The sequence below is a fragment of the Ctenopharyngodon idella genome, chromosome 17 (assembly GCF_019924925.1).
Source record: "Ctenopharyngodon idella isolate HZGC_01 chromosome 17, HZGC01, whole genome shotgun sequence".
In the NCBI taxonomy this organism is placed as follows: Eukaryota; Metazoa; Chordata; class Actinopteri; order Cypriniformes; family Xenocyprididae; genus Ctenopharyngodon; species Ctenopharyngodon idella.
In genome coordinates this window covers 19798501-19820339 of record NC_067236.1, presented here as the reverse complement: position 1 = coordinate 19820339, position 21839 = coordinate 19798501, and the positions used below count along the sequence as shown (strand labels likewise).

Here is a 21839-nt window from a genome sequence, read left to right as displayed (position 1 = left end):
CAGAGGCTGAATACCACGGTAAACATAGTTTCCAGCAGAAATTGCTTCATGTAGCAACATCTAAATGTGATTTAATATGACTGATAAATCATAATACATTAATAGCATATGGGATAAACATGAAAACATGTTTTATTTATTTCTTGACTATTAAATACTAGTGTAAATATTTCTAGGTTACTTTGTTTAAATAAAGAGTTATTTAACATGCTGAATTTATTAAAGTAATCTGAAATCTGAATTTTATTTTGAATTTGGTGGACAAATGTTTTTCCAATAGCCTATTAATACTATTTTAAAACAGAATCAAACTTTTATTGAATTTTAATCAGCATTTTAATGCAGTTTTCTTCAGACCCACATAAAAATAACCCAAATGATTTTCTATTCAAAAAATAAAACATTCATGACATAATTTAGTAGGTTAATCATGACATCAAATCATGAAACCTTATTTTACCACTGACTGCACCCGCCAATATAATCAATAGCTTTAAACCATTTATCTAAAACACAGACATTTGAATTTGAGAGATCTCAATTAGTATAAAGCTCATCTATGACAGCCAGAGCAATTCAGAACTATCAACACATAAGATCAAATGTAAAATTGTTGCAAAATTCCCTAATAATCACATTGGGCTGGTCTGTAAGTTAATCATCTCTAGTGTGATTTGCTCTCCTGCTGTTGTCTTTCAGAGCTTTTGTTACGCAGCATTAGGATCAGGGCAATTTAAGTCCATCCCTAAACAATGACGCCCAATGAGCTTTTGTCTTTTGACTTTAGCATATTAATAGGTGAATGATCCTCCATATTCACTGAAACACTATACAGCTTCAGATCCTCATCACGCAGAAACCAGATTCCACAGTCTTTAACCTTACAACACATGGAGTTATTCATATTGAGCCTCTAGAAAGAAAAAGCGAAATGTTTTTGTACCATGTAAGCGCTTGACTATTTTGTCAAGAATTTTTAAATACATTAATACATTGACTAAAGTTATTTTAGTTGCAGTTTAATTTGCTTTAGGTTGATCTTAAAGGGGTGTTTGAATTATGATTTCACTTTTAGCTAGTGTGTAATGTTGCTGTTTGAGCATAAACAACATCTGCAAAGTTATGACGCTCAAAGTTCAATGCAAAGGGAGATATTTTCTTTTACAGAAATTGTTTTTTAAACGGCTGGTAGGGACTACAGCGAGTTTCTTCCTGTTAGTGACATCACAAACCCCAAAATTTACATAAACCCCGCCCCCGAGAACACGCAACAAAGGGGCCGGGGCCATGTTGGGCTGCTTTAGAGAAGAGGAAGAGTTGTTGTAGTAGAGTGTTGTTGACATGCCGTCATTTTACACCGGACTGCTTCACAAACGAGGGTCAATTCAACACTGGATTTGAACAAAAGATTAACATGACGACACATGCTAGTGGATGAGTTGAATCAACTCCACAGCAACTACATAAATTTATCCACTAACCTATTCAGAAACATCTAAAAGTTGTAACTTCTTCCTGAGTCTCTCCATCAGTGTCGACTCCGGTTTGAACAATGTAAGGCTGAACACCGTTACTGACAATCATCATTTTGTCTGCGTGAGATTCTCCAGCTTTGTTGTTGTTGAGCGACCGAAGCGTGAGCCGTTAAAGCTCCGCCCTCTTCTGGAAAGGAGTCGGGAGCAGCAGCTCATTTGCATTTAAAGGGACACACACACACACACACACACACACAAACGGAAATGCATTAAAAGTTTCTGGATTTTTCTGTGTATATTAGTTTAGTAAAATAGAGACATTTTTTAGATAACGCATTGCTTATTGAATCTACAGAGGCTTCAAACTTACTGACTTTTCTTGAAGTTTATTGTTATTAACATCAAATTAAGAAGTTTCTCAGCCCAACTTTTGGATCAGAAGAGCAGCAATGATGAAACGCTACAAACTTTAATCTGTCTGCACTTAAATCTTCTTCATCTAAAAATACCACCAACACTGAAGATCAACACAGTTTTAATGGATTTTTGACAATCAGAATGTTTTCAAAAACAATATACTAAAGCCTCAACCAAAAATGTTTTGCACTGGAATTGTTATAGCAATGGGTGTCTTTTAATATTGTTTAAATATTACTTTTTTTGTTCAAAATGAACAAAATTTAAATAATGATTCAATAGTACATCATCAATCCTTCTTCCAAAACGTGTTGTTGTCTTTCCTAGATTCACTATGGTAAGCATATTATAAATGTTTATCAGTGTTGCCAACTGCTTTCAATTGAAAGTTGCTAAAACATTAGCTAAATGTCACTAGATGACATCATAATGGCAAATTCTTCGATCTATATAAATATGAATATAGATCAGTGGGCAAAATAAGAATCTAGAAAAGGTTTGTCCAAGAAGTTGCTAGATTTGTCGCTAAACTTTTGAAGAAAAGTCTCAAAAGGGGCAGGGAAGTCACTAAATCTAGTGACAAAATCGCTAAATTGGCAACACTGGTGTTTATATTTTAGACCTGACGGGATGGTTTTCGCGGGAAAATGCGCACATGCGTCACTCGCCCGTGCGTGTCGCATCATTTCCGTGACCCCTTAGAAAAGTTGCTCCTGCTTTAACGCGTGTCTGATGTGGGAGTAACACATGTGTCACAACGAGCGAGAAAGATTGACATGGAGCCGCTAAACCTCGAACCTCCCCGGGAATCAACCGTTTTAAACAAACGCTGACAAAAAGAAACGCGACAGAGCTCGTATAAATCAACAACAATCAACTAATGCTAATCAGGAATTGATTAAGATACCACTTTTTTATTAAAATCACGTTTTTTGTTACCACTGTAACACAAAAGTTACATAATAAAGTTAAGTATGTTAGTAAAGCAGGTCAATTACATCATACTAAAGCATGCCATTCTTCATCAGTATGTAGATGGACAAGCTGCTGTGTTACTATTTTAAACCACATCGAGATAAATAAGAGCACTTGAAAGTTCTCACTTGATAGACACTCGAACATCAGCAGCTTTTAGAGGCTCGTTTCTCAACCCACATCACCCTTTAGCGCCACCTGCTGACGCATCAATGAATTACACGTTTAGAGGTTTGTTTAAAACAGGTCAGATAATCTGTGTATGCATATTAAACTTAAGTGTCTAACTCACCCTGCAGCATTCATAGAGATTCACTATCATATTCCACATTAGTGTCCTTGCCCAGTTTCGTTTTGCATTGTTTGGATATGCACTGAATTGGGTCAATGACGTGACGGGTCATTTTTTTGTCCAAAGGCCTTAATAATAATAATAAAAAAAAAAAAATATGACATCCAAAGTATGTACGGTAGTACAACTAGATCTCTTTTATTGAATCCAAAAGTTTAATAATATTTTGCTACATATAAAGGTATTTTAAAGATTTTTAAGTGTCAAAAGGTCATTCGGTTTAACCGTCCAAAGGCCAATACAGCCATTTCATTTGTGATTAAAATATCTTAAAATGTAATAAATGTATATATTTTTTATTCTGGCATGATTTTATAACATCATATATCAACATAGTGCAAAATGGTATTAAAATTATGTGTAGAGGTTGTCAGAAAAATTAATTTCATTGATGTCATTCGGAGTAACCAATATATAGGGACCATTTTAGATCAAGTCATGCGTTCAATATCATGTGACAGGATGTGACATCATTCAGACACCTGCAAAGGACCACATGGTCAAAAAGCAAGGTAACTAACTCTCTAACTATTTGAAAAATTCATGTTTTCACTTGTTCATACGCATGTCCCGAAACATCAGGTCATTCGGTACAACTGCTGTAAAACATGGAAAATGTTTTAAAAACTTGTACTAAATATAAAATGTTTGATTGTCCTTTTGCTAGTTAGCTAGATATCAGCCTGTTAGCATTGTTTGAAAATATTGTCATTCAGTGTAACCAAAAGTGTCATTTTGGTTTAACCAAATGACTTTTTTGCTGACAAATTTTGTCCATCTTGTAAAAAATGACAAATGCAGTGTTAACTGATTATAATCTCATTGTTAACACTTAATAAAACTTCAAAATTAATGATCTCCATTATGCTTTTTTACACTTTTAAAAACCTTGACCTAATTACAAGTTACATTAAACTCAATGCAATTAAAATACCTTTATCCTCTTCCAAATAAACTCTGCTGATAGTGTAGTATAAATGAAGTGCAAATGCAGTTCCTGAAATCAAAGTACAAGAGCAATTTGATGTTATGGAATCAGTTGCATTTATTGAAGCATTAATTACCACATCTACAAGCAATCACAATATTAAAAAAAAAAACTGTTGCGTTACAAAAAGTATGTATATACAAAAAGAAAAAATGTATGTACAAAAACACAGGAACAGTTATACACAAACACAACTACAACAAATATTTGTTGTGAGCAGCCTACAGCATTTTTAGGTGTCATCAGCGAGTTTCAAACATGGCTAGATAGAAAGCTTGCTGCATTTTCAAACAAAGCCCATCTGTCTCCTTCAGTTTGTGCTGGAATCCTCAGGCCTTCCGTCGTCTTTCGTCTGTAGTTAGTGAGCAGTGTTTCTGCCAGTAGCGTTCGGCCCGCAGCTCCTCGAAGCAGAACTCTGTGGCTCCGCTGTCGAGCAGCTCTCTGCAGTACATGCTCTGTTCTCGGCTCTTTCCGTCTTCCTGCGTCTGGAGCTGCATGAGCTGCTGTCTCTCCTGCAGCTTCTTCAGTGGCGTCTGCTCTGGTCTGCAGGGCTTCCTCGCTGACAGCACCGGGTTCACCGCAGGATTGATTTTACAGGGAGTTCTGGAGGGGGAGAATGAGGTGAGTACATGGAAATAATAAACACATTAGTTCAGATCCAGAAGAACAAGACCCATTTAAAGTCAACATGAAATCAAAATTCATCCTATTTACTATTCTACTTTCTCTGCATGTGCTTGGTCTTATTGTTTATGATTCATTAGTGCAGTTATTATTGTTATCCAAAACTAAAACCATTACAAATATCAACTGAAATAAGATTTTTATTTGCTAAGGCAACATTTTCGTCTAGTTTAAAGTCCGCGTGAACTGACTTCAGTACTGACATATTTTCAGAGAGAAACGAATAATAAATGAGGAAAAATAGAGGGCGTGGCTTGTTTTTTCGCCCACTGGGAATTGATTGGATCTAGAAAAAAGGGGAAATACATATTCAGATTTTGATTAAAGATTATAAAGATGAACATATTTATATATATATTTGTGAATTAACTTGCACGGATGAATTGTTCACTACAAGACTAGTAATAATGTGCACTAATAAAGTAAATAGGGTCAATTTTGATTTCATGCCGAGTACTAAAAAACCTAAAACTGAAATACACACACTAGTTCCTGATAGAAATGACAAACACACACAACAAAATTACTGAAACAGAAAAGCATAAAATAAATGATAAGAACTTATTCAAAATACTAATAACAATTATAAAAGTATATTAATGATACTAAATAGTACAAAAAAAATGATACCATCGACCCAAAATATGATCATCTTTATCCTAAAATTTAAAAGGCATCTATTTAGCTTCTCATAGAAATACATAATTTATATTGTAAGAAAAAAAAAAGTTTATAAAATGTCTAAAATATGTTTTGGAAAATATTTAGTTTCTACTAGTTTGTCACTTTTTTTTCCTACTCATAATACTGTAAGATGTTATTTATTTTAATCTTATTTTGTTTATTTTAACAATTTTTATTTATTTTAAACTTTATTTATTTTAATAAAATGATTTATTTGTTTTAATCACATTTGTTATTTACTCATTTTTCAGATTTTTTATGCTGTTAAAACCTGATGTTATTATACAGACTAAAAGAACAAATGTTATTGTAAAGGAGCACAAAGGCTTAAGAGATGACACTCACACAGTGGGCGGCTGGTCGTCCTCTTCCACAAACGGCTGGAAACTGGGTTTAGGAGGCGGAACTGCGACACTGAGGCCCGATCTGGACTTGAGGGGCAGCTGGAATAAGAAACAAACCCAATCAATGCTGATCTATCAGATAACAGCCTCCATTCTCCTTCAACTGCCTCCAGACACAAAACTGGCACTCACTAGAACCAGTCAGGTGACCGGTTAAACGGGTAATATTAGCACACAGCTCAACACCGACTCGCACCTTCACATTGCTCCATTTCTCAGGTTTCTGTTCATTCTCTTTGGCTCTGGCAGTAGGTGGCGCCGTCCAGATCTCAAATTTGGGTTCTTGCGGCTCAGTTTCAGCTTTGTTCTCATCAAATATCACAAGGCGACTGTTTTGTTTGGGGCCCAACGGCTGTTTAAACTGCAGCCCACGGGCATCTGTGTGTCAAAGCAAAAGAGTGTGACTGAACTGATCTGTGAACACAGCAAACATTCACAACACGTTTGAAGAAAGTTTCCACTCACATCCGGCAGATGCGTTCACTCTGTTGATGGGAACGACAGCCTTTTTCTTCCCTCTGGCTTTGAGCTCAGCCAGTGACGATCGCTGAGGCTCTGAGGGTCCTTCATCATCATCGTCTTCATCTCTTTGTTGATCTGTCATGGATGACATCATCTGTCTGCAGACTCGTGCCTGCAAAGCTCTGGAGATCAACACATTTCATTATGAGATGGTCTGAACCCTGAAAACACTGCAGTACAGTAACAGCAGTTTAAAGTCAACATTCACAACTTGCATAACGTGATATTTCAGATTAAAACACTTTATTTTGTCAATGAGGAATTTATTAGATGGTGAAAAGTACAGAAGGACGCAATTCTGACTTTATTTCTCGCAATTCTGACTTTATATCACGCAATTCTGACTTTATATCCAGCAATTCTGACTTTATGTCCCGCAATTCTGACTTTCTATCTCGCAATTCTGACTTTCTTTCTCTCAATTCTGACTTTCTTTCTCTCAATTCTGACTTTCTTTCTCTCAATTCTGACTTTCTCTCTCTCAATTCTGACTATATATCTCGCAATTCTGACTTTATATCATGCAATTACCTTTTTTTTTCCAATGGCGGAAACAAGCTTCCATAGAAAAGTGCCTTTAATGTTTAAAATAACATGCACTGACTTAACCCTGTAAAGCTTGACAGTCATAAAAATGTAATTAAAAAAAAATGGAACGGTTGTTTCAACCAAAATCTAAAAAAAAGTTGCATATGTTTTACTTTTTGCATCATATTTAATACACCAGGCTTTTGTGGCTCATATAGTCTGATATAGTGAGAAGATTAATAGACTAAAAAGTAAAAATTGAGTGTAAGTTTCCAGACCTGTGAAACGCATGTAGTTTATCTGCAGGTTCTGCTCCACATTTGACACCATCCTGAAAAACGCTGTCAGCCATCTTTAAATTCCCCCTCTTCTCGTGCTCTTCAGACCAGGCGATGTAAAGAGCCGCTTGCATGGTTCCGATTCCTTGAGCCTGCATGTAGCGGAAGACGTCCATCGGGTCAGAACAGCCCTCAGCCTGCAAGCAAATGGAAATAAACAAGTTAAAAATGATGCAATCTGAATTGCTCATCTAAAATCTAAGGTCTTTCACTTACAAATTCGATCCAGAGTTCAACGTAGCGAACGTCATTGTGATATTTTTTGTCGGCTGTGAAGCGCGTGACTGTTCTTTCAAGAAGCACTGATAAATTACTCTCCTTTCCACCCTGAGGGAATGTCTGCTTCGTCCATTTTATGTACCTGCAGAAAAAAAATAAGAAAATATGACTTCCTGCAATTTGCATATTAAAAGTCAACATGCATCTACTTTTATACTAATCCATACCTGACCCAAACGTCGAGAGGGTCGTCTCCGTCATACAGCCGCAGCTCAGACTCAAACGCTCTGAAAAAGAAAGGTAATATTTATGAGTTGTTCTGGAACATGCATTGTGTTTTATTATAAAGCCCACTCACTGTTTCTTCTGATTGAGGGCCGTGTGGTTCCCCTCCTGCTGCTGACACAGGGCCTGGTGCAGGGCCGATATGGTACGGCCTTGTCTCAAAGGCTGGATATTTTCTTTACATAATTCCCATTCGGCATCACACTCTGCCATGGCTGGTGATCTGATCTAGAAGTGAAATAACAGATGCCACTTATGATACTGAATGGTTACCATAATCCCTATACAATGCAATGGCATCTAAAAGGTACTCCAAATGTAAATATAATGTTCTAAAAACCAAGATATTACTATGGTGCCCCACATATTAAAGCTCTTAAAGAAATAAAGCAGTAAATGATGGAAAATGCATTAAAAGTAACAAAAACAGCAGAGAAACACATTTGATCAGGTGATATTGTACACAGTTGAAATCTAAGAAAACAAATATAACTTACATTTTCCCAACAGTAATCTCCTTTAATATTGTTCTCTTCGTCAAAACAAGCTTCTTTATATAATAAAAATGTTCTTATGATCTTGATTTCATAAATCGCTCGCTCCTGTGTTGTCTGTTCGTGTTGTTGGAGCAAAAGACATTTGAACAAAAACCGGAAGCGCGCCGAAGGGATCATGATTGGATGAACCGCTCACGTGACCACGCGAGGTTCACTAAAACAATAACTGACTATTATTTATTTTTTTAAATAAATATATATATTTGTGTTTTTAATATAGTTTAATAGTGATTTTTTTTAATCCGTATTTTTGTGTAGTATAAATGTTGTGACAGTTTGAGAGCCCTAAGCAAGCTACAGCGTGGCTATCGTGTTGCATGCTGGGAAATGAGTGCATTTCAAAATTATATTTTTGATTGTTCTATTCATAATTATTTTAAGGTAATTTTAGGTCATTAAAAAAAATTAAGAAGCCTCTACACTATTCTGCTTGTATTGATTTTTCAAACAAATACAATTCTCATTGCCGCAAGCGAGAAAAACTACATTTCCCAACTCACCCCAGTTCTCACTGCGTTTCCTGTATTTACGTTCTCTGATTCAAGAGAAACGCAATAGTGAGAGAATGCAGCTGAAATCGCCTCATACAACACAGTGAATTAAATTATTATAATCTTAAACATTTAAAGTTATGTTTTTGCGATTCCCCGAAGAATCTCAATATGGATAATCGCTGTTACTGCTGTGCATCAAAGTTCACTCTCTTCAGAAAAGAGGTCAGCGCCTATAAATACAGATTATTTCGTTTAAATACCTTAATTGAAAGTGTTTGACGCGGTTTTGTGTTTTTGCAGTTGGGTTGTAAAAGCTGTGGCCATTCTTTCTGCTCTGGGTGTCTGACATTCAATGCTGTAGTGCCAAAATATGGAAACAGCCAGCAGAAAGTCTGCAAACAGTGTTATGGAAACCTAACAAGGTCTGGAAGCCAAACATAGGTTACAGTGTTATAGTATATTCACTAATGCACAACTGACAGCTCTTTTTTGTACAGTTCAGGCAACCAGAATGATGCTGGCAGATGGTCCCCACCTGAAAACTACAAAAAGTAAGAATCTGTAACTAAGATGTCTGTATCAGATGTGAAATACCCCTGAATGCTACTAGAATAACACAAATCTGTGGCGTCTTACAGGCGGGTTGCTGCTCTTGAAGCCAAACAAGCTCAGCAGAATCAGCCGTCCAGACCTGGAGGTGGAATGAACAACGCTGTGAGTCGGATTTCAACCCGAGGACTCAGTAAAGAGGACCTGGTCATCGCAGAACGACTGAACAAGCTGAAAGAGGAAACCAAGCCGAGTAAGATGAAAATTTTGGCCGATAACCGATAATTCTTTATATTTGAAAGCCGATAATCGATATATTGAAAACCAGTGTGCATCTAAAGTGTCTCAGCTGAAGGAAACAATCTATTATTTATCGGCTTATATATATATCAGCCAAATTTTATTATCGGGTCAATAATACATCTTACAATCGATGTAAATAATACATCTAACAGTACTGTACTATAGTGAGTTAAAAAGATATATCATAATGAAACTTAATCGAAACTAAATATTTTCCATATAATATTAATATATATCAATGTTATATATATATATATATATATATATATATATATATATACATATTCTAAATCCATAAAAAACCTTTGTCACTTGAAATAAAATGAACTATAACTGGAATACAATTAAAATATAAAGAAACTTAAAACTTATTTTATTTAATCTAGTTGCCGAGGAAACATTTCTCATTTTCATTTAGTTCAAATTGATGTACTCAAATATCTAAAAATAAAAATAAAAGCTAAAAATGAATGAAAACTATATATTTTTATTATTAAAAAATAATAAAAACGACAAAAACATGCAACAAAAGCTAACGCGCAGCTAAAACTTTCAACTAAAATAAAAAAAAACAACAGAAAATATAAAAATAAAAGTTCAAAATATTAATAAAAACTATAGTATCTCAGTGATACTAAAGTAACATTAGTAATAAATATATTCAACTAATAATAATAATAATAATAAAATAATATATTTAGTCTGTATAATAACATGGACTAATGCAGGGGTTTTCAACAGTGTAAAAAAATTAAATAATAAAATGAAATAATGATAAATGTGATTTAAAATAAATAAGATTAAAATAAATTAAAGATTTATTAAAATAAATAAATAATGCATCTTAGAGTATTATGAGTAGAAAAAATTTAACATAACCTAGTAGAAACTAAATATTTTCCAAATAATATTTTAGACATTTATAATCTTCACTTTTTTAGATTTTAGACAGTTATAATCTTTATAATTTTCACAATATAAATGAGGTATTTCTAGAAGAATCTAAAGAAATGCCTTTTAAACTTTAGGATGAGGATGATCATATTTTGGGTCCATGGTGTCATTTTATGTACTATTTAGTATCATTAATATACTTTTATAATTTTTATTAATATTTTGAATGTTTTTAATTTTATTATGGTTTTCATTTTAATTAATTTTTTTTTTTTAGTAATTTTATTGTTTTTTTGTCATTTTTACTAGTAACCAGTTGTTGTTTTTAAAACATGTCTATAGTTTTTATCAGTGTTCAATTCAGTTTTAGTTTTTTTAGTATCAAGAAGCAGGATTTTTTAGGATCAATAAATAAATACTGATACCAAATACATGAAATGGCATTTATCAATTATGGCACAATATAGCTCCTCTTTCTCAAAGCAAAAAGCAAAAAACTAAAACAAAAACACACATATATATAAACAAAGCACAAAAACACTACTCTAAAATTTGCTTCTATGTCCCTGATCTGATATTTCTCTCTGTCCTAACAGAGTCCATCCCATCAGAGAAGGAGCTGGAGTCTCGTCTCGCGGCCTTAAAAGCACCGATTCAGCCTGTTCCTTCAAATAAAGACATGGAGGAGCGTCTGGCTGCTTTACAGGGAAGACCTGCGCCCTCTCAAGCCCCACGGCCTGTAACTACAACAACAACTTTCACTTCAACTGCCTCTATTATGCTTTTTCGGATATGACCTTTTATAAAGCTGTTTGTGAAAGTAAAAGCTCTGCAAAGTTTCAAAGATAATGGAGTTTTTGTCTTCCAAAAGAAAGAAGCGATTCTGAACTGCCTGAACCTATGTAGGTTTGTAACTAATTTGCATAATGCCCGCCCATTGGCTGCCGGTGAACAGCGTCTCTTTGCCCCGCCCTCAATCACTGTAGTTGTATCTGAGACTGGAAGAGTTTGGTTCGTGTTGTTCATGTCGAGAAGATGCTGTTTTCTGCTGCCAAAGCAAATCCACTTTGATGAGATTGATACGGTAAAACTGGTGCTGTAAGCGGTCGACCAATCAGAGCAGAGCAGCTCTCAGAAAGGCGGGGTTTAGAGAGACCGAATCCTTGATCGAACCGTTTCAGACGCTGAGAGAAAAGAGCTGATGCTGCAGTGGATATTATGAGAAAATTAAAGTGTTTTTTGACCTTGGATGAATGTAAATCTATTATAGGAGACTTTTTAAAATAGCAAAACCAGAAGTTTGACAAGAACGTGCTTTTATGTGTGTGTTTAATGTGTGCAGGTTCATCAGCCGCCCGACAGCAGGACTCAAACAGAACAGACCAATGATTTGCTCACCCAAATGTCAGAGGAAGTTGCTATTGATAACCAGAATCCATCTTCAGAGGGTAGTTTTATGACTCTAATTGCATAATTTATTTTCATTTATGAAGTTTAATACCCTGATATGGTTTGTATGGGAAATAATGCATGTTGCTTTGTTGGTTTTAGGACACTAAATAAAAGATCGAGCACTCAGTTTTACAGTTTATAAAGCAATACGCATCTCAAACAAAGCCATGTGTTTTTACCATGGTTAAGGTGATTTAATTTTCTTTTTCTCATTTGTGTAAATACAGACGAACCATTAAACGATCTTAATAAACAAGAGGGAGGGGGCGTGAACGAGAATGTGGATGACGGCGAGCTGTCAGTCAAGCAGCTGGAGGCGGAGCAGAGCCGTGTGATGGAGGAGGCCATGCAGGAGCTGAAGAGGGACAAAAACAACCAGGAGCAGATGCGTGAGATGGCCATGAGACTGGCTGTACTGCAGGGACAGGACCCCGAACAAGGTGCGTCCACCTCTGCTTTAGTGCTCACTTCTGAGGCCTGATACTCTTAAAGGGACAGTACACCCAAAAATGAAAGCTGTCATCATATACTCACCCTCAAGTTGTTCCAAACCTGTGTGAGTTTCTTTCTTCTGCTGAACACAAAAAAAAGATATTTTGTGTGTAACCAAACAGTTGATGGTCCCCATCGACTTCCATAGTAGGAAAATAAATACTATGGAAGTCAATGGGGTCCATCATCTGTCCATTCTTCAAAATATCTTCTTTTGTGTTCAACAGAAGAAAGAAGTTCATACAGGTTTGGAACAACTTGAGGGTGAGTAAATGATGACAAGATTTTCATTTTTGGGTGAACTATCCCTTTAAATACGTGTGCTTGGTCTGAAAGGGTTAGTTCACCCAAAAATGAAAATTCTGTCATTTATTACATGTCGTTCCACACCCGTAAGACCTTCGTTCATCTTCTGAACACATATTAAGATATTTTTGTTGAAATCCGATGGCTCGGTGAGGCCTCCATAGCCAGCAATGACATTTCCTCTCTCAAGATCCATAAAGGTACTAAAAACATATTTAAATCGGTTCATGTGAGTACAGTGGTTCAATATTAATATTATAAAGCCACAAGAATATTTTTGGTGCGCCAAAAAAACAAAATAATAACTTATATAGTGATGGCCGATTTCAAAACACTGCTTCAGGAAGCTTCGGAGCGTTATGAATCAGCGTGTCGGATCAGCGGTTCGGAGCGCCAAAGTCACGTGATTTCAGCAGTTTGCTGGTTTGATCTACCCTACATTAATCTACCCTACATTAATCCGAATCATGATTCAACACAAAAGATTCATTACGCTCCGAAGCTTCCTGAAGCAGTGTTTTGAAATCGACCATCACTATATAAGTCATTATTTTGTTTTTTTGGAGCACCAAAAATATTCTCGTCACTTTATAATATTAATATTGAACCACTGTACTCACATGAACTGATTTAAATATGTTTTTAGTACATTAATGGACCTTGAGAGAGGAAATGTCATTGCTGGCTATGGAGGCCTCACTGAGCCATCGGATTTCATCAAAAATATCTTAATTTGTGTTCCAAAGATTAATGAAGGTCTTACGGGTGTGGAACGACATGAGGGTGAGTAATAAATGACAGAATTTTCATTTTTGGGTGAAGTAACCCTTTAATGTGAACGATTAATTAGTGCATTCTAAAAAATATTGTTTTAATATTGTCATCACAACTTTCTTTGAATGACGCTTTAAATAGATGCATAACACAACAATGTTGTTGATGTGTTTGTTCAGTCAGACTGTCAGATTTCCAGCAGCCTGACAGTGATGAGGAGACAGAAGAAGAGGCCATCAGCAGGGTGATGAAGAAGGTCTGTGACATTTATTAAAGTCCTACAGAGAACCTTTGTCTGTGGATCCATCTAAGCTGCGTCTGAAATCGCCCCCTATACCCTCATTCACTAATATTCCCCACATTAGTCCATTAATATAGTGCACTTGAACGAGAGAATGAAAACGAGTGAGTGAATTCAGTGCATTGTGGGATTGAATGAGTGCATTCGATAACGTCCACTAGTGCACTATTTAGGGGTAAAGGGGGTGATTTCAGACACTACTAAAATAAAAATCTATTACTCGTTAAGACACACTGAACTGCTTTTAGTGATCCTAACAACCATTTGAACTTGAACAGTTTGTACAAATAAGTATGAATTGCTAAAAAAATACACAAAGTAGAAGCTCAAATATAAGAGTTTTTCATTAGTTTCACATGTTTTGATCACTGCATCATTCCCACACTTATTTCAGAGTTTCACGACTTTACTGTTATTTTAACAATTAAAGGCACAATATGTAAGATTTTTGGATTCAAATATTCAAAAACCACTAGAACAGTGTTATATATTTTGTTGACTTGTGTACTTACATTATCCCAAATGTTTCCAAGAATATATAAATCCAGAGAAATAAGCAATTGTAACCAGGACACGGACCGTGTCCGTGCGTCGCCTATCAATGACATCATACCTGTGTTACCCTCGGTTTATTTTGTAGAAATCATGGAAACACCAAAGATTTTTTAATATATTATGTGTTTTATTAGACAAGGGAACAACTGTTTGGATACATTCATTGACAGAAATCTAATCATGTTATATAGCTCAACACATTTAGTTTTATTGTTTGAATCTCATTTTCTTGATTATATTAATATGATATTCTAATATTGATCCATCTTACTGCAGTGTGTAACAATGTCTCATAATAGCTGGCGAGGGAAAATCATTTTCAACACACTCAAATGTATCTAATATGATAAACAACGCTGCGTTGCCCCACATACGCTTGATTTGAAGAAGCGGAAGCGGCGACTGTGACATAATAAAAGTCCCACTGCTGTCAAGCCGTGTGTCGCGCTCGTCTCTCATTAGCAATACTACAGTAACGTTAATAATCTCATCCATGAACATAATTCCCATCGGATTCTTTTCCACCGGCTGTGAGGTGAAGATGACATCTCCCATGATTCCGCGCTCAATCTCGGCGGCATCAAGCTACGCCTTTGTTTTGAATTGTTTTGAAAAAATTACATATTGTGCCTTTAATTTATAAATGAAAAATTAGGATCTAAAGTTTAGACCATCTTTTTCAAACGTATTAATTTTCGAAGTAATTAATTACATCTTTTAAAAAAGGTCCATGTGGGCAAATTTGTATCTTTATGATCCTAGTTGCTTTTTAAAAAAAATCATTTTAATGGTAAGAATAAAACAATAAAATAATTTTCATTATAATTTTATAATATTTACAATTTTAATATTCTGTGGAAAATGATACAGAATGAGTGGATGTGTTTAAACTTTTGACTGGTAGTAATAAACTATTAAAAGCATCTCTGTTCATTTAAATAAGGCTGAAATAAAATAAAACATAAATATTAGTCAAAAAACCTAAACTAATTGAAAATTAGAAATGTTGCCCTGGCAATAAACTAAAATAACTTTAAGTTGAAGCACTAAAATTATTAACTGGAAATAAATAAAAATAAAACTCAACTAAAACTGAAAAAAAAAAAACTAAATAGCAATATTTAAAAAATAATAATATAATAAAAGCACATAATGAAATTGCTAAAAATGTTACTAAATTTAACGTAAAATAAAAATATTAATAAAACTACTGTGGCACTTCCTATAATGACCAGCAGAGGCCGCTGTTCAGACAGATCCATCAGAGCTCAGTCTGAAGGCTGTGTGTGTGTTTGTGTGTCAGTTATCAGAGGAGGCGGCTCTAGATGAGGCCAGCGGCTACAACATCCCACCAGAGCTCAGCGGCCCGATGAACAGAGAGAAGGACACATCCGGCAGGAAACCGGTACAAACCCTACACACTTTAAACACATGGAGTCACATTTAACCCTCGGGGATTGTTCATTTAGGTGGTCACACTTGTATTGTTTGTGATCAAAGCAGACCATAATCATGTAATATTTTTATTTTTAATGTTAATTAATATTTTGTTTTTTCATGTTGCTAAACAATATTCACATCTAAATTATGGACCTTTTTTTTTTATATAAACATTATGAACAAAAACATTTTATACTATTTTTCCATTCTATTTTCATGCAGTATTTATGTTAAAAATGGAGCAAAAATTTAAAGTGCCCCTATTATTGTATTTTAAAGGATCCTAATGTTGTTTTGGAGTCTCCTACAACAGGTTTACACTCATCCAAGGTCAAAAAACACTTTATTTTTCTCATAATATCCACTGCAGCATCAGCTCTTTTCTCTCAGTGTCTGAAACGCTTCGATCAAGGATTCGGTCTCTCTAAACCCCGCCTTTCTGAGAGCTGCTCTGCTCTGATTGGTTCCAGTCTGTTGTGATTGATTGACATCTTACAGAGGGTGGGACAAAGCAGACGCTGTTCGCCAGCAGCCAATGGGCTGGCATTATGCAAAGTAGTCCGTAGGTTCAAAAGGAAGTGAGACTGGATTACTGACGACTCATTTCAGCATTTCAGAATCACTTCTTTATTTAGGAGACAAAAACTCCATTTATCTTTGATCTTTGCAGAGCTTTTACATTCACAAACAGCTTTATTATGGGTAATATCCCAAAAAGCATAATAGAGGCACTTTAATATTTTGTAGTTTGAGGGATTTCATCTATACAAAAAGTATTTAAAATCCATTGAATAGAGGCAGATTAGCGCCACCTGGTGGAAAGACATAAATAAAATCATCTATGCAACCACTAGATATAAATTTCTTTGATTTTTATTTATTTTATTTTTATTTTTTTACTCACATATCAAGTGTTACAAAAGTCACCAAGTTTCATATCACTCTGATGAAGTAGATGGATTTTGTGTCGTGTGTCTAATCAGCGTTTGTCTGAAATGTGCGTCATGTGTTCATTTGTGTTCAGCGGTCTAAATCAACGCTGCCGGCCGCCACCTCACAGATCCAGCGCTGTAATGATGAAGACAGTGATGAGGAGGATGATGAAGAGCTGCCGTGGTGCTGCATGTGTAATCGAGACGCCACCATCCGCTGCCACACGTGTGAGCGTGATCTGTACTGCTCCCGCTGCTTCAGGTGCGTTCAGGGTGACGCTCTGTGTGTTACTGCTGTTTACTGAGATCAGCAGCACCTCAAGTATTACAGTTATGAATGATTCCTTGAATTAAATATCACAAACTTCAAGATAAACTCTTGGTTCTTGGTGCGTAATAGGATTGTGAAACATCTTAAAGAGGAAGCTTGAACAGTAACTGAATTTCAACATGATTCTTTGCTATTTAAATTCTTTTATACTGTTTCACCTTTATTATTCTATTATACTATAAATATCTTATTTATATAAATAGTATATATTTAATATAGTATTTCACCCTCTTTACTCACTAAAGTAATGTAAGCCCAATTCTGCCACGTAAGAAAATAATTCATGCTATGGTAAATGATAATTGATAATTTATGAAATGCTCAGTATAATTATCATTTAAAGTTGAAATGATGAGATAAAAAAAATCATGCTTATGACATAAAATGTTGAAATTAATTAATATTGAGATTATGGGATAAAAAGTCAAAATTATGACCTGAAGTCATAGTTGACATACATAAGTCGTAATTATGAGATAATTTTGAAATCAAACGTCAAAATTATGAGATAAAGAGGCATAATTATGAAATAAGTTGAAATCATAACCTAAAAGTCATAATTATAACAAGTCAAAAAGTCATAATTCAACAAGTCAAAGTCATAAATATGGCATAAAAAGTCTTTTTAAAACTTTTTATGTCAATAACTTAGAACCTTATCATTTCGACTTTTTATGACAAAATTATGATTTACCAAAGCATGATTTTTTTTCTTTTATTACATACAAGTCATAATTATTGGATAGAAAGTCAAAATTCTGACATACAAAATCATAATTATGAAATAAAAAGCCATAATTATGAAAATTATGACCTAAAAGTTGAAGTCATAATTATGACTTTTGTTATAATTATGACTTAGTATTAGACAAAATTATGAGATAAAGGCATAATTATGAAATAAAAAGTTGAAATCATAACCTAAAAACTAATAATTATAACAAGTCAAAAAGTCATAATTAATAAGTTATAAATATGATATAAAAAGTCAAAATGATGACCAAAAAATAAACTTAGATTCTTATCATTTCGACTTTTTATGACAAAATTATTTGTTATGATTTACCAAAGATTTTTTTTTTCTTTTATTAAATACAAGTCATAGTTATTGGATAGAAAGTCAAAAATCTAACATATAAAATCATAATTATGAAATAAAAAGTCAAAATTATGACCTAAAAGTGGAAGTCATAATTATGACTTAGTATCTCACAATTTTGACTTTTTAAGACATAATTGTTTTTGGCATGATTATTATTTACCAAAGCATTATTTATTTATTTTTTTTAATGACATACAAAGTCTTTTGACTTATGTTATAATTGTGACTTTTTAGGTCATATTTTTGACTTTTCATTTCATAATTATGGCTTTTTTATCTTATCATTTCTACTTTTTATGACATAATTATGATTTACCAAAATCAAAATGATGACCTAAAAAGTCACAATTATAACATAAATCAAAAAGTCATAATTATGATTTAAAATCTTATCATTTAAACTTTTTATGACAAATGATTTTACGACATTATGATTTACCAACGCATGTTTTTTCCTCTTTATGTCATACCAGTAATAATTATTGGATAGAAAGTCAAAATTCTGACATACAGAGTCATAATCATGAGATAAAAAAAGCATAATAATGACATAAAAGTGAAAGTTATGACTTTTTTTTCATTATTATGGCTTAGGATCTCACAATTTTGACTTTTTACAACATATTTTTGACACAATTATTATTTACTAAAGCATGATTTTTTTTTCTTTTTATGACATACTGTCATAGTTATGACACAAAAAGTCTAAATTATGACATACTAAGTAATTTTGTGACAAAAAGGCATAATTATGAAACAAAAACAAGTCATAAATATGAAATAGTCGAAATGATGACCTAAAAAGTCATAATTATAACTTTGAATCTTATCATTTCGACTTTATATGACATGATTAGGTTTATAACATAATTATGATTTACCAAAGCAGGATTTGTTTTTCTTTATGACACACCATTCATAATTATTGTCAGGATTTAATTTTTCGCCGCCCGTGTTTACGGAGTTGAACTCTGAATCTTGACACATTGAACTCTGTCAGGAATCATTCACTGGGATTTTTCCATGAGATCTTTTCCAAGTGAAATATGCTGCATATTGACGTACTGATCCTGCAATATTAATCTGTGTCATATTTTCCCTTCATTCTGCCACAGGGAAGGCCACGACAAATACGACAGGAAAGAGCATCGCACTTCCACATACACGGCTCCTAAGAAAGGCAAGAAGAAAACATGAACCTCAACGCGCAGCAATACACACACATATATATTAGGTGATTAACGTATTTAACTCCTCATGCTTTTGAACCTCTCCGATAGCCAGCAGAAAATAATAATGTTATGGACAACACAAAGCAGCCTTAGACTCAAGATTGTTAATATTATGTCATTGTGAACTCCAGTAAAACACTTGAACTGACAGCAGGTCATGTGCTCGAGAGAACTAGTCATGTGTTTAATCATTTTACCTGCATCTTCTGATCTGTATGGCTGTATTTTGGGCATTCGTGTCAGTTGTAAAGCGTGACGCTCTCGTTCATTTACACACTAAAGAAAGATGAAGAACAGCTCCTCTTTCATCTGTTCTGGAGACTTCTCTGTGTCTGTTAGACCAGCTCTTTACATTATCTTCCCTGTGCTGGCATTTCCATGTTGTCATGAATAATTAAACGGACAGTATTGAGAGCAAGCAGAGCACTGTCAGGTTGTCACACAAACACAGACGTATGACAGGAAGTGAAGTGCATTAGAGTTTGAGAGCGATACTGACACTCTCTAGAGAGACATTTAAGACGCTACATGACTTTGTGTTGTTGTGTGTTATTATTGGCTGTTTTGTGCTTTAGATTTTTCTCAGATTCACTGCAGTGAGCACTGGCACAGATCAATAAAAACAAACTAAATCAAAATAAATGGAGAAAAGTTGCTTTTGTGTAAGATGTGTATTATACACACACGGGTTTATCAGCACATCAGCTGGTTTCAAGTGTTGTCACTTTATGTCCTCATTAACATATTTTGTGTGTGTGTGTGTGTGTGTGTGTGTGTACAATAGACCAGTGTTTGTCTTTCAGCCCACATACATTCTGTACTCATTTCACACACCAACGACAGTCATGAACTAAAACGCCTTTATTCATGGTTTTTACTTTGCTATTTTATTTTATTTTACTGTTATTTTGTATTTTATTTTTACTTTTATTTTATTGATCTTATTTTACTTACATTTTTATCTTAATTGCTTTTGCTTTTGTTTTATAATTTTATTTTACATTTATTTTATATTACTTTTTATCATTTTATCTCATTTATATATTTTTTCACTTTTATTTTATTATTTTATTTTACTTTATCTTTTATTTTTATTTTATGTTATTATATTTTGCTTTATGTGGTTTTATTTTACTTTTCTTTGATTGTATTTTTTTTTTTATCTTATTTTACTTTTATTTTATTATTTTTATTTCAATTGTTTTGCTTTTCCTTTATTGTATCTTATTTTTTATTTTATTTTACTTTTATTTTATCTTATTTTGTTTTTATTTAATTTTATATTACTTTTCTTTTGTTTTATTATTTTATTTTATCTTATTTTTATTTTATTATTTTACTTTTATTTAAATATTTTATTTTATATTTTATCTTAATTGTTTTGCTTCTATTTTTTTATATTACTTTTCTTTTGTTATTTTATTTTATCCTTTATTTTACTTTATAATATTTTACTTTTATTTTTATCTTAATTTTTTACTTTTATTTTATTATTTTATCTTATTTTCTATTTTATTTTATCTTTTTTTGCTTTTATTTTATTATTTTATATTACTCTCTTTTGTCTTATTTTATTTGGTCTTGTTTTTATTTTCCTTTTATTTTTTATCTTAATTGTTTTGCTTTTATTTTATTGTTTTATCTTATTTTGTTTTATTTCACTTTTTTATTTGATCTTATTTTGCTTTTATTTTATTATTTTATATTACTTTTCTTTTATTATTTCATTTGGTCTTATTTTTATTTTATGATTTTATTTTATTTAGAGCGTTACACGTGTATATAAACTCGTCGGGCAGTTCTGAATCTGTGGAAGCACATGATCTTCTCTGGTTTAACCAGCGCTGTTGTTTCTCTCCTTAAGCAACACTATCACAGTAAACAGCTGAGGTCAATGACTAAACTGAGAAATGCCACCATAATAGTTAACATTCAACAAGCATCTTTACTTTTATTACCTCTGCACGTACTTTTTCTTTCTCCGGCGTTGCTGTTTACTGCTCTGTTGTTTACGGGCGTGTTATATTGTGTTTTATATTTCACCGTCCTCACGCACTGTACTTTGTGTTTGTTATCCATCTCCTTTTGAATAACTGACCCCATAAACCTCCATTAGTTAGAGCAAGTGCATATTTTTCCTTCAATTTGGACGAAATTATTCGATCACCTATTCTTATGTCACGGTGTTAATTGAGTTGTGCAGTGAATATCAGAGTTTTAAAGTGTAAATCAGACAATGGCAGATCCTGAATTC

General features: G+C 33.7%; 2 protein-coding genes across 2 annotated transcripts; one reads left to right on the top strand and one right to left on the bottom strand.

The window, feature by feature from the left end:
* Positions 1-4239: 4239 nt before the first annotated feature.
* On the bottom strand, positions 4240-8529 carry bub1bb (BUB1 mitotic checkpoint serine/threonine kinase Bb). Its single transcript, XM_051869051.1, has 9 exons — positions 8369-8529; positions 7945-8099; positions 7814-7873; positions 7584-7728; positions 7308-7504; positions 6445-6623; positions 6176-6357; positions 5921-6018; positions 4240-4810 (listed from the first exon to the last, which is right to left on the bottom strand). The coding sequence occupies exons 2-9, from the start codon at positions 8082-8084 to the stop codon at positions 4537-4539; spliced, it is 1275 nt and encodes a 424-aa protein (XP_051725011.1). The 5' UTR covers positions 8085-8099; positions 8369-8529; the 3' UTR covers positions 4240-4536.
* Positions 8530-8914: 385 nt separating this feature from the next.
* On the top strand, positions 8915-20239 carry zfyve19 (zinc finger, FYVE domain containing 19). Its single transcript, XM_051868585.1, has 11 exons — positions 8915-9144; positions 9223-9344; positions 9420-9473; positions 9561-9724; positions 11265-11407; positions 12011-12116; positions 12348-12560; positions 13872-13948; positions 15852-15953; positions 17013-17182; positions 19469-20239. The coding sequence occupies exons 1-11, from the start codon at positions 9091-9093 to the stop codon at positions 19548-19550; spliced, it is 1287 nt and encodes a 428-aa protein (XP_051724545.1). The 5' UTR covers positions 8915-9090; the 3' UTR covers positions 19551-20239.
* Positions 20240-21839: the final 1600 nt, after the last annotated feature.

Excerpts from the sequence above, each read along its gene's own strand:
- bub1bb (XM_051869051.1), bottom strand. The coding sequence starts at position 8,084 with ATGGCAGAGTGTGATGCCGAATGGGAATTATGTAAAGAAAATATCCAG. Across the intron at positions 6,624-7,307 it reads AAACTACATGCGTTTCACAG|AGCTTTGCAGGCACGAGTCT; the intron begins GTCTGGAAACTT and ends GTTGATCTCCAG. Across the intron at positions 4,811-5,920 it reads GACGACCAGCCGCCCACTGT|AACTCCCTGTAAAATCAATC; the intron begins GTGAGTGTCATC and ends CTCCCCCTCCAG.
- zfyve19 (XM_051868585.1), top strand. The coding sequence starts at position 9,091 with ATGGATAATCGCTGTTACTGCTGTGCATCAAAGTTCACTCTCTTCAGA. Across the intron at positions 13,949-15,851 it reads TCAGCAGGGTGATGAAGAAG|TTATCAGAGGAGGCGGCTCT; the intron begins GTCTGTGACATT and ends TTTGTGTGTCAG. Across the intron at positions 15,954-17,012 it reads ACACATCCGGCAGGAAACCG|CGGTCTAAATCAACGCTGCC; the intron begins GTACAAACCCTA and ends ATTTGTGTTCAG.